The sequence below is a fragment of the Anomalospiza imberbis genome, chromosome 1 (genome assembly GCF_031753505.1).
Source record: "Anomalospiza imberbis isolate Cuckoo-Finch-1a 21T00152 chromosome 1, ASM3175350v1, whole genome shotgun sequence".
Lineage (NCBI taxonomy): Eukaryota > Metazoa > Chordata > Aves > Passeriformes > Viduidae > Anomalospiza > Anomalospiza imberbis.
Window position 1 is genome coordinate 32,072,835 of NC_089681.1, and position 12,978 is coordinate 32,085,812.

The 12,978-nt window shown below is 39.3% G+C and overlaps 1 protein-coding gene across 3 annotated transcripts; it reads left to right on the plus strand.

The window, feature by feature from the left end:
* Positions 1 to 312: 312 nt before the first annotated feature.
* ELOC (elongin C) lies at positions 313 to 12,266 on the plus strand. Of its 3 annotated transcripts, none has more exons than XM_068186803.1 (4): positions 313 to 450; positions 7,732 to 7,791; positions 9,211 to 9,354; positions 11,834 to 12,266. In XM_068186803.1, the coding sequence occupies exons 3-4, from the start codon at positions 9,255 to 9,257 to the stop codon at positions 12,022 to 12,024; spliced, it is 291 nt and encodes a 96-aa protein (XP_068042904.1). In that variant the 5' UTR covers positions 313 to 450; positions 7,732 to 7,791; positions 9,211 to 9,254; the 3' UTR covers positions 12,025 to 12,266. The 3 variants fall into 3 exon arrangements, with proteins under 3 accessions (XP_068042904.1, XP_068042897.1, XP_068042887.1); XM_068186796.1 differs by having other exon boundaries at positions 314 to 450; positions 7,732 to 7,787; XM_068186786.1 differs by lacking the exon at positions 313 to 450 and adding an exon at positions 996 to 1,051.
* Positions 12,267 to 12,978: the final 712 nt, after the last annotated feature.

Genomic DNA, 12,978 nt, shown 5'->3' on the forward strand with positions numbered 1-12,978 from the left:
AACCTTTACCCAGCTTCGTTACTCTACTCTGGACAGCCTCCAGCACCTCGATGTCGTGATTAAGCAAGAGGCCCAGAACTGAACACAGGACTCGAGGTGCGGCGTCATCAGTGCTGAGCACATCACTGCCCTCTTCCTGCTGGCCACACTATTCTGCATACAAGCCAAGATGTCATTGGCCTTCCTGGCCAGCCAAACGCTCGCTCGCTCATGTTCAGCTGCTATCGGCCGACAACCCCGACCCCTGACATGGCGGGCCTGCAGATGCCCCCGGGAACTACGCGCCCCAGCATGCCCCGCTCCGCGCGCGCAGCCTGCCGGGAGCGCGGGCGCCGCACGGGCCGGGCGCGGGGGGGCCGGAAGCGGCCCGTGACCCGGGCGGAAGCGCTCGGAGGCAGCTGGGCCGACACCGCGGCCCTGCGAGCGGGGCGGAGGGAGCGGCGCCCACGGGTGAGGGGCGGCCGCGGGAGCGAGACCCCGCCGGGGCCGCGAGGGACACCCCGGGGGCGGGGCGCCCCGTCGGGCTGGGAGCGGGTAGCCCCGGCGGGCGGCCCCGCGGAGGGCAGCAGGCCTCGCCCCGCGCCCGGCGGGGGGGGCAGAACGGGGGCCGGGCAGAGGGGCCGGAGCGGCGCCGGAGCGGCGCCGGGGGCCGTCGGGGTGCGCAGGGCGCGGTGCCAGGCCGGGGCTCTCCCACAGAGGTGGTGGCGAAAGGCGCGTTCCTGCCCGAAAACGCTCTCTGCGGAATCCCGGCGCCGTCGGAAAAGGGGCTCTCGGAGCAGTGCTGGGTTTGAGCATCGCTCCCAAACTCCTGCCGTAAGTGGCGGTCGCCCTTTTCCTACGCCAGGCCGTAGAGAGAGGGGAAAAGTTCAGGCCGAAAGAATTTAGTACGCGCCCCCAGGAGTTGTTTTGCCAAGGTGAAAAGTGCTGGTTAGGTGATTTGGTTGTAATGGTCGGCGAATGTAAGCAAAGGGTGATACCCCTACTTGTAGCGACAGAAACGAACTTTGGAGTGCAATGTGTTCCTCAGAGGGAGGTTCTGCTTTAATACACGGTAACCTGAGCATTGGTAAGTTATTGAAGGCTTCACATTTGTGTGTGAAAGTGCTGCCGGCAGTTCGCTTTGACAACCACTTTGGTCTTCCACCAGTTAACTTTTATTACATATTTCTAGGTATGATTGGTACTGTGGGTTGTAAGTTAAGCTTTGCGTTCTGAGGAGACCTAGACAGTCACAGGCCATTTTGTTTACTTGGTTTTGATCGTTTTTGGAAGCAAACCAGAAAAACATAGATAAACAGGCACATGAGAGATCTTTAGGGTAAGAAACCGCTTTGTGCATTTATTTCTGAGTAATCTCCTGCACGCTCCCAATTTTCTCCTTTTGCTGTAATGAGGACCAAAATAATTGTTAGGGGAGAGATCACGTTCAATTAACTGAAGAGTTACTTTGAACAGGAATAAGTGTTTATTAGTTTTTATTAGTACATTGCCCACATCTTTGCACAGGTGGCACACACCTTAGCCTGGAGATCAGCCTTTTAATGAGCTTAAGTTATATCAGTAAAATGTTTACATCAGTAAAATTTTTGCTAACGTTTTCACTGGGAGCTTTGAGATAATTTTTAGAAACTTTTAGCACTACAGTATTAATTTTATTCCTTGTGTCAGAGATAAGCCATTTGAGATTTTCTTTTTTTTTTTTCTGTACCAGAGTGGGTGATGAACAGATATAGGTGGTTTCACATAGTCTTAATGTGAAGAATTTTAGTATTGTTAATTGTTTTAATATTGTTGTAGAGAGACAAATGAATATTGCACTCAAGGATACTCATCTTCAGGAGTTTTACTGTGTTTTTACAATTCTCGTGTATGTTATAAGAAATCCTCAAGTTATGTCATGTAAGTATGGGGTTTGTCAGATTATTTTAAGGAGCTTTGATGTATTTTGACAAGTCTTTTAGCACCTAGAAAGGCTCAGGATTTAGTTAGCTTTATTTTGGGATAGTTTGCATAACAGCAGTTTTTGGTGAATGCCCATAACAAGAGGGCAGAAATCCATGCCCTGTAAAATTTTGCCTCTTTTCCTCCAATGGCAAGAGCTGTACAGTACAGCTTGGAAGTGCTCTTTGGAAGAAAAGAGCGACACTCCCCTGCCCGTGTTTTTGAGGTTTTTTTGCTTGAAGCTTTCTGGGGAATTACTGAAAAAGAAAGTTTCCTTAGACAGGAAAAGAAATCTTAACTAAGGTCTTTAGTACTCTGTACGTGCTATCATGCTATCCTACCCCATCTCCTGTTTATCTCAACTAGCATTCACATACAGTATGCCTTCCTGTCACACTCCTGTGTGTCCCAGGAAATTTGAATTTTAGAGCCTGAGAGTCTTGGAGTAGTGAATCAGCTGATTTGGAAATCATGCTTTACCAGTTTGTCCTCATGTTTTTTCTAAATATGCTTCAATCCCTTAATTATTATTACCTTAATTATTTTTTATGTGTGCTGAGCACTGAATGCTAAACTGAAGAGGAATGTTTTTAAACAAGTAATTATACAGGATAGGGTAGTATTTAGGATTGAACAGTAGGAGGCTGCAGTTGTAACATGCAGCAGCCTTTGGTAATTGATAAACTCTTACTGATATATAAATGACAAAAAAATTGTTACATTTGGCTTTTAAAAAAACATAGGAATTGGTGAAGGCCAATTTGCCATGTTTTCCAGAAATGGATAGTGTAGGATACAAATGTCAGCAGCTGAAGTGTACAAAAGTCTTGTGTATGTCATGCAGATAATGAGTTGGAAGCCATTTGAATATTTGTAAACCAGAAGCTGAGTTTTTAAAGGATTTTCCTGTGGGATCAAGGAATCTGAATGCTTGAAATGTTTGCACAGATTCAGTGTTCTTGTGCAAATGAGAACAGAGCGGTGAGGTTCTGGAAGCTGTGCAGTGGTCCAGTGGGTTCAGCTACATTAGCAAATGTCCTTCAGGTCTACTCCACTCATTGGCATACAAGACATACAAAGAAATGATATTCTGGAAATACTGGTAAACTTGGGAGATCAGCATGCAGCTTTGGGAGTAAGCTGGGAGGATTGTGAGCATCCCAGTTTTAGTTTTGTTCATGCATTTGATGGTGAAGAAAAGCAGGAAGGAGATCAGACTAAACAGACTGAACTTGCTATTTCTTCTTAGAGGTGTAAGAAGATGTTGAAGTAGGGAAATAAGAACACTTGCCTTGTGTGGCCTAATTGCCATGGTTTAGAGGTTTGTGATATTTCACATTATTTTACCTTGTAGGTGTAAACATTCTGGCAGCTTGTGGCACTTTTCAGTTTTCTAGTATCTAGTGACAGTTCTATGTTTTCTGCAGCAGGAAGTCCTTTTTAGGCTGGTTGGAAAGCTTCTGTGCCAAATACATTGGGTTTAGTTGTATTGTAATCTCCTTCTGATTAAAAAGTGGCATATGCCTTTTATGTAAATTTTCTCTTATTAAATGCAGGTTTCTGCTTTTTTTTTTTTTTTTTAAGGAGGCAAAGCAGAAGAACAGTAATACCTAATATATGTGCTTTTTTGAGATTTAAGTCAGGGAGCTAAGCTACCTTGTGGTAATGCCACATAAGCTTCTTGAAGGGCAAATGGAATTGTGAATGTACTTCAACATAAGTTAGTGGTTCTTTGCAGGAGTCTGAAATAGTCAAGTCAAAAATATATAAAAAGTACATGTTAACAAAACTTGCATTGTTCTTAGCCTGACTGCTGCATTGGTGTAGTCTTGGTGAAGTCAAACAGGGCGACTATAAAATGGGGAAAAGTAATTAAAATATAGGTAGTTACCAGGCATGTTCAGAAATCTGTCTGTTTATTCCTATTGTCTTGTTGTTTATGTTGCTTTCATTGTACAGAAGAAAATATAGTTATATGTTTTATAATAAACAGTACACTGGAAATACACTGAGAGAAAATAATTTCTTGGAAGATAACATACAAGGTTGCTTGAGTCTCCTTGACCTATTATTTAAAACTTAAGGCCATGCCATTGTTAATTAAAACAAAGGTACAGACAATTTCCCTCCATGTTCCTTTTGTACTCTCTATGTGCACAAGTGAGAATTTGTGAGAGGTATTTCTATATTCTTTTGATTTATTTTCTGTGTGCAGTTTTTTCTGGCTTTGAAGGTGTTCTGATCTTCATACAATGTCATGACAGACTGAGCACTTCTTGATCCAGAAGAGGAACCATTACTGGTTATTTTAGGTTTTTCAGAGCTCCTGAGCTTCTTGTTTTTCTTTTCTCCTCATTTGTTGCATTGGCGCTCTGATTTTTCTGGGCTCTCTACTGTTGGCTGTTTTTTCAGGAATAAATCTATACTGCTAATACTATTCATGATTTTTTTTTTTTTTTATAATGACACATCATTGCATCAGAATGGAAACTGAGTGAAACTCAGTGTGTCCCTTGCTAACATGTCAAATGCATCATATATTGGAACATATTATGTCTTTTTCTTAAAAGCAGGTTGGCTTTTCTGCATCTTTTACTTTTGGCAATCGAATGTTTGGAGTTTTCTATATCCAGAACCAAACTTGGATTCTGGAATAGCGCTATAAATTTAACTCTTTTTTTTGCCTATTTTCATTAGTTGAACTTAAACTGAGATATTATGCTGGCATAGTTTTCCTGCCGATGTTTATCCTTTTAATGAATGTTTATGTTTTTCTTCATCCCAGTTTTGCTAAGCTGAATAAGGAAGATTAATTTTTCTTTTATAAACAGGATTTTTAGTCATATCAGTAGGTTCCCTCTGTAGTTTTTGTAATTCAAGCTTCTTTTTCTTGAAAAAAGGAATTCAGAATTATGTGTGGTATTCCAGACAAGCTGTTACTCATGTGCAACGTTGCTCATATTCCCTATCTTTATTGAGAAGGAATCCTCAATGTGCATTTGCCTCTTTGTCCCTCATTCTTTTTTTTTTTTTCCTTTTGCTCCCACAGAGCTGCATCAGTTTATAGTTGACCACAGAAAGACCATAGTCCCAAATAACATGCCCTGACTACATGAATGAAGACTGTATTGGTGCCTTCATGCAGGAGTCCTGATTTCATATGACTTAATTTCATGTGGCTTCTAGTACACTGTTTTTCAGGACCGGTCACTTGTCTAGGTTACGTTTTGTCCCACTTTTGTTGCAATGTTTTCCACTTTTGTCTCACACAAATCTGCCTATTCTTTTCTGGCAGCATTGTTTAAAAAAAAAATCAGCATTTTTTTTTTTTGGAGGAACTAGTAGTTCTTTTCTATGTTTGCAACACCATACTGTATTCCTGTAGTCTTATAAAAAGGTTCTTTCTCATTTTAAGATTACCTCTTATCACATTTATTTAACCCCAGATGATACATGAAGCCCAGATTGCATCTTGTTTGAGTTTCCTTTTTCCCAAAGAAAATGACTGATTAATTTTTTAAAAACTAGATTAGTTCAGCGTACCCTAAAACTACAAAGACTTACTGCATTTTTATCCTGCTTCACTGTTTAGTACAATTGAATTCAGACCACTGAGCCTCATAATTTCTTTCTTCTTTGTTAATTACTGTATTTTTTCCTCTCTAATCATATGATAGCACATTTGATTTATTAAAGTGGTCTTTGTGTACTTTTGTGACATTTAATTATTTTGTGTAGACTTTTTCAGTACTCCGTTTTCAATCTTTCAATTTATTAGCTTCCTCAAGTTATGCTTTTACTTTGCAAGGTGCTAATATATCTGCATTCCCAGTAACTAGCCTTTATTCCTGCGTTTGGTGGCATTATTTGTATTGTAATCCGAGGCATATTTTATCATCAGCAACACTTCCAAAGAGTAGTATCACTTCTATGTTGTTTTTCTTTTTTTTTTCCAAGTAGTATTATTTATAAATCATAGGTGGTTTCACTACTCCCTTGGAATGTAGCAAATGTTTTTGTGGCTAGAAAAAGAGGTAGTACAAGTGATCATCTTTTGCAAACTAGAAGTAGTAATGTGAGGTATTTCTTCAGTTCCTGAGCAGCAGATACTCTCCAATAAGATGACTGATTTCCATTTGCAAAACTATTGAAGTAGGGTGAAAGATCCCATCAGTTTTGGGCCCTAACTGTCCCAGCACCCAAATCTAATTTCCTTAGATGAGGTCCTAGAATTATGGAAAGTGATGAAGGCATTTAACACACCATGTTAGGTAATCTCTATTATAGCATACAGAAATTAACTCTCAAAGAACATTCTTAAGTGTGCCTTATATTCAGGAACTTTTCACCTGCAAGAGTACAGGTTGAAATGTTCCTTTATATCAGTGGTAAAGAAAATATTTTTTAGAGATAGTTCTGTAAAGTCAGGATAATTTTCAAAGGAAGCAGCAATGTAAGTGGAGGATTATTTTTGCTCATTTCTCTTCAGACAACTAAAAACTATTGGTTATGTCTGTGTAGTTTCATTAGGTGTACATAACAAAATGCCTTCTTATGAAAGCCTGAGGAGACATTTGCACTACTTTATATTTGTAGCTGTGAAAAAAGACAGATGGAATAAAACCAGCATCAAAGTGCTGGGCAGAAGTGAAGTGATCAACAGTAGCAAAGAGGTGTCTGTAGTACTTCTTCCAAATCGTGCAGCTTCCTTAGCTTGCTTGCATTTTTTTGTAAATGTTTACCAGAACACAGGAGGAACCAAATGTGGGGTGTGGTCTCTATTCTGATCTCTTTACTGCTGTCAACCTGAATATCAGCTGGGTGACCATCTAGAATCACTTGTGCTATTTTACTGAATCTGTGGACATGCAGCAGTATCATTGATTTGTAGTGGGTTAATGTTTGCAGAGTGGCTGTTGATATGAAAGGAATTTTAGGACAGCAGGTGGGTGGGTAGAATTTCTCTTCCCAAGATTTTTTTAGACAGAAGAGATGCAGCTTGGGGTAAAGAAATAAAAGTTGTATCTGAGCATACCAGATTTGTTTTGCATATAAGTACTTCCATTGCTCTAACACTTTAATTTCCTTTCCATAGAGAAAAACACATGCAGCAAGCTGGATATCAGTGTATCAGCTATGGAAGCTCCTAGTTGACTATACCTCCATTATATGTCTGAAGTAGATTATCTAGGTGATATTGGGAACTGTCAAACTTTTGTGAAGGACAGGTTGAAGACCAGGTGTTCAGTGTATACTGATTAGACTGATCCCTGAGCCTTCTCTTCTCTGGCCTAAACAACCCCAGTTCTCTCAGCCTGTCCTTGTATGACAAGTGCTTCAATCCCTTCGTCATCTTTGTGACCCTTTGCAGGACTCACTTCAGTCTGTCATACTGAACTCAGCACTCCAGATGTGTCCCAGCAGTGCCCAGTGGAGGGGCAGGATCACCTTCTGGCAGTGCTCTTAAACCAGGGTGCTGTCGGCCATCTTTGCTGCAAGGGCACGCTGCTGGCTCGTGTTCAGCCTGTCCACCAGCACCCTCAGGTCTATTTGTGCAAAGCTGCTTCCAGCAGGTCAGCTTCCACATAGTACTGGAGGTGCGAAGGTCAAGGGTTTACATTTCCCATGGATCAACTTTGTAGGTTTTCTGTTTTCAAAACATATACTGCATGTTGTCTGTCGTCATATTCTTTTTGGAAGAGTGTTTATGGTAACATAAAGACTAATAAGTAAAGGACAATTTAAAAATGGTGCTGCTGACTCAAAATATTGCTACTTGTGTTTTTTCAGACGCTCCTATTGCAAAATCTGCAGTTGAAAAGAAAAAAATTTTTATAAGAGAATGGGTAAGTTCACAGTCTTAGAGTATTTCTTGTTTTTGTATTAATTGAAGCATTTTCTCTCTCATGTCAGTAGAGGCGGTGGATTCTAAGGCTTTAAATGTTGATCTTGTTGCTTCTTCTTGTAGCCTCACAGTTCCTATAGATGTTTTTTAGGAGAATTTTCTCAGGTGACTGTTCATTTATTGGAAGACTTGTTCAGAGTGTATCTATTCTAACAAAAAATTTCACTTGCTTAACATGCATAGTCCTGAAAATGTACATGCTAAAATAGGAATGTCTTTAGGCTTTTATAGCACTAAACTTTTATATAGTGGCCAAGAATATTTCACTGTGTACTTTTTAAAATAATTCTTTGTTTGTTTGTTAACTAAAGTCAGCCTGTTGAAATCTGGCTCAGAGATCATAATACAGACTGATTTCTGATAAATTACATTGTGTGTGATATGACTACATTTCTGAAACTGTTGTTTCTGCCTCAACAAATGACTGGTTAATGGAAAAGGATTGGATGGATTCTGGTTTTGTCTATACTTTCTCTGACGGTATTATAGCATGTTTGGCACTGGTAGAACTACATAAGACAATTTTAACTTCAAGTTCACAAAGCAACCTGACTGGGGGAATGTTTTATTTGCTATACAGGCAACAGTAATTCAACTTTTTAAAGTAGCACTGTCAGGATACAGTAAGAAGGCACAAAAAGGGAAGGGGGATAAAGCCTTCAGAAGAAACAAAGTAAGAGAGCATGTATTCAGCAAAACAGAAGGGAGAAGGGAAACAGATAAAGCACAGTCAAACTGCTGTGGGCAGAATTTTCAAATCTCCCTGGGTTTAGTGCTTTGGCACTTTCCATGCTTTCTCCCAAAGGCCACAACACAGGTATGCACTGATGTTGTATGCTTCTGGGTCTGGTTGGGCAGTCCGGGAGTATGAGTCTTACTTCATGTCATTTCTTCAGTGCAGGAATATTGACTGCTTTTGTTCTTACCAGTGCTTCAGAAGGCATTTTTTTCCCTGCCGTCTGTATTTTTCAGTATCAGATATGTGTTTAATTCATTTTTAGCAAGTATTAGTATGATAAACATGACTGTAGATTTAATGGAAGGAAGCAGTAGCATGTTCAATTGACTTAGAATGTCTAAAGGAAAATTTCATTCCTATGTAGATTTTAAAAATCTTGTCAGAATTTGATGATGGAGGGATGTTAATGAAAAGATTCCAAATTTTGCAAAGTTACTTTAAAACAGATTGCTGGATACTTCAGAAAAATCATCTTCAAATATGCAAAATGCTTGTTTCTCATTTCTGATTGTATTGGGCTCTTCAGTTTGCAAACGTAGGCATAGAAAAAAACTGCAACTTGCATTTTTAGTTATGTGAATCAGTATATTGTGTTCTGAAACCGTTGTCTTTTTTTTCATTACAGATGGAGAAGAGAAAACATACGGTGGGTGTGAGGGCCCAGATGCTATGTATGTGAAGTTAATATCCTCTGATGGCCATGAGTTCATTGTAAAAAGAGAGCATGCATTAACATCAGGAACAATAAAAGCTATGTTGAGTGGACCAGGTAGGTACAGAAGACTTAGTACCTTTACCTTCTTTGTTTTCACTTTTGGACAGTCTGAATTTTTATCATGCAGTAAGTGAAAGTTTGGAAAAATGATAACTTTTCTACATCCTGCCTAGTTCCTGTTTCCAGCAGAACAGTCCATATCTGTTGGGGTATTGTGGTACCAGACTTAAAATTGGACTCTGCTTTTTGGGAGTTATGGATCTTGCTCTGTCTTACATTGCTGCTAGTTTCCCATGGTATGAGAACTTGAGGGTATTATATGAAACATGGAGCTGCCAAGTTCAAAACTAATGAGAACTGGTAGTTCTTTATTGCCACATCCATGGCAGAACTTCTGGTATTCCATATGGAGTTAATTTTCTTAATAGCAGGTCACATGGTTCTGTGCTTTGTATTTGACTAAAACAGAGCAATAACACACCTGTTTAAGCTGTTACGGAAAGATGTACACTGTTCAGGCCACCTCTGTTTCTCTCCTTCCCCACTCAATAACCAGACAGGAGGGTGTGCAAAAAGCTGGGAGGGAACACAACCAGACACGTGATCTGAGCTACAAAAGGAGATATTACATTCCATATGTCGTGCTCCAAAGTGAAAAAGGGAGAGGTGTAAAAAAGGGAAGTGAGCCATCTTTTGCTTGAGAACTGGTTGGTCATCAGTCTGCCCATGGGAGGTGATGATTACCATTGCATCACTTGTTTTGTTTCCTTTCTCTTCTCTCAGCCTACAAGTTTTCTTGCTTTTACTGTTCTATTCCTCTTCCCTTGTCCACCCACAGCAGAGGCAAATGAGCAAGCAGCTTTGCTCATGTGGGGTTAAGGCCACATGTTGACAGCATCCTATGGCAAGGAGTTCCTGAGCTTAATGGTGAAAGTTAGCTGGAGGTGAGGGTAGATAAACTTACAAGAGGGAAGGACCTCACATGTTACTGAATATATGAGACTATATGTGGTTTAAGAAGTATCTGAACTAATTTTTGAAGACCAAAAGGGTGAGGGAGATAACAGGGAGAAGTTAGCACAAGTGCTTGGGCAGCAGGCTACATCGAGCTTGGAGCTGAATATGGTCTTTCTTATGTTCTCTAAGATTCTGGTGACACTGGCGAGATCCATTGGTTTAATATATTTTTTAATTACTTAGTAATACTTGGGCAAACTGAGCAATTAAAATTCTCAGTGTCATTTTAATGGTTGCATTTGAAAATATGTAGTTAAGTGTTTTGTGTCCATGTCAGTCTCCCAGACATCTAAGAGGAAGAATAATTACAGGACTTCGTCTGAATTAATTCAGTGTGAATGAATAAAAGGCAAAGTAGCCTGTTTAGAGGGCTAGAAACTGACCCTGTATAGGACTCAGCAGTCCAGAATATTTTATATAAGTACTAACAAGATAAATAGGTCACAAGGAAAAGTACTGTTGCTGTCTAGTTCAGTAGGTCATAATTTCACTGATGTGTAAGTGTATTTGTTCAGTGCTGTAGCTTGGCCAATATGCTAACATTTCTTCTTTTGCTTCCAACTGTTTCTGTACTAAAATTCAAGCCAGATTGGCTTCAGTGCATGCAGATATTTCTACAAAAATCCATGTAGACATTAGTAAATAGCTCTGCTTTGTAGCTAGAAGGAGATGCCCACAGAAATAGTGGGAACTAAACATTGCTAGTCTCCCTTAAACATGGAGTTAATGTCAGTATTTTTTTATTGTCTTTCAGTTTAATGAGTTGAAAGTCAAAAGATGTGAGGAGAAGAGAGACAAAATAATAGAAATCCTGTGGGATTAACCATAGGATCCTAACTTTCATGTCATGCAGGTTTCATGGTTATAGGCACTATAGAAAGCAAATTCCAAATGTGCTTGTGTTTTGGGATTTGAATTCTGAATACATTCTTTCACATCTAATAGGGATAATCTTATACTGCCTGTAAACTTCCCTCCAGTACAATTAGAATTTCCCTGTCCCTGCTGTCTGTTTCCACAGCTTATCAAGTTAATGCGTCTTTGAGGTTTCAACTCTCTTGTCAAATCTACCAAAACTGAGGAATACAAAGTTAATGGGTCATAGAAGGGACTACTGATATACACATATACGTGTGCAACATCTGGAAACTTTTTTTTTCCTTGAATAAGACAGCTAGAAATCTGGATTGATGCCTCTTCGAGCTTAGCACACAGCTAAGTACCTATCAGCTGTGTTGGAGTAAACCTAAATTTCTGGTGTAGTTGTTCAGAACAATGTTGATAGGCTGCAGCCTAAAAAAACATTTCATAATGCTGGGTGTCTTAATATTCTTGAGGGCTCTGAATGTGGCACATCCTGCTTTGCAATGGAGAATCTAATACCCTGGAAGATGAGATTTAGGCAGGTCTGTTTAGAATGCATTGTATTCATATGGTAAGTTGTTTCACTTTGCAGTGAATTGAGATTTTGACTTCTGGTTTGGTGTTCTTTTGTGTTGTTTTTTTCTTTCTACAGGTCAGTTTGCAGAAAATGAAACAAATGAGGTCAATTTTAGAGAGATCCCATCCCATGTCCTATCCAAAGTATGCATGTATTTCACCTACAAGGTCCGCTATACTAACAGCTCTACGGAGATTCCTGAATTCCCAATTGCACCTGAAATTGCACTGGAACTTCTGATGGCTGCAAACTTCTTAGATTGTTAAATAAAATAAATTATAATAAAAAATGTAAAACTTTTTTCAGTATTTAATACATGTAGTTCAGTTAGTAACTTTTTTCAGATAGCATGTTGCGTGTGTGCTGTTGAGAACTGTAAAGTTCACTGCAGAGGCAATTGCCTTCAGTTCTTTTGCATATAGCAATCATTCAGTTGGAGTTTGTTTTGCTGCTTACACAAATAAGGACCTTTTCACAAACTGAGACAAATAAACAAATATGCCAATTAGTAGATGGCTATGCCTTATCCTTTAGGTGTGGTAGAATTTTCTTTTAATACAATGGTTGTAGCAAATACTGGAGTATAGTCTAATACTCTCTAAAAGATAATTATAGTTACATTTGAGTAGCAGTTAAGGGTTTCTAGCTTTCTCTTATTTTTAAAGTTTCTAAACATCTGAACTTAATCTCCTTTGTACAATAGTTGTCCTGTAGCATAGTTACACTAACTAGATTAGAAGTGCCCTCTTTGTATACTGTCAGTGATATTCTGTTTAGGTTGAAAGTTGAGTATGTAGGAGAATGCTTAAGGCTTTTAATTTAAGTCATAGTTTAGACATACGCAAAGGTGTACTTGATAACATTTTGCTTCTATAACCTCAATTTATCCCATTAGTAATTTCAAATATTCCAGTCACTTGTCTGTACAGTAAGATTGTGATCCTACTGACAGTGACTTTTAAGGGACAAAATAACTGTTAAGATCTGTGTATATTATCTTCTATATAACATATATGGTTTTTCTTAATATGCTGTCACTTGACCTGATAAGGATTTTATATGGCTTCAGTTATGGTTTATTTCTGTTGTTCTGATTGTTTATGTAAAGTCTGTATTTAATCTCTAGAGTAGTAGTCATTTAAATTTTGTAACATAGCAACTGAAAAGATAGAAGTTGTCCTATCTTTTACCTCTTCCTCAACCTCTCCCTTGTACCCACA

Excerpts from the sequence above, each read along its gene's own strand:
- ELOC (XM_068186786.1), top strand. The coding sequence starts at position 1,015 with ATGTGTTCCTCAGAGGGAGGTTCTGCTTTAATACACG. Across the intron at positions 7,792-9,210 it reads TTTTATAAGAGAATGGGTAA|ATGGAGAAGAGAAAACATAC; the intron begins GTTCACAGTCTT and ends TTTTCATTACAG. Across the intron at positions 9,355-11,833 it reads AGCTATGTTGAGTGGACCAG|GTCAGTTTGCAGAAAATGAA; the intron begins GTAGGTACAGAA and ends TTCTTTCTACAG.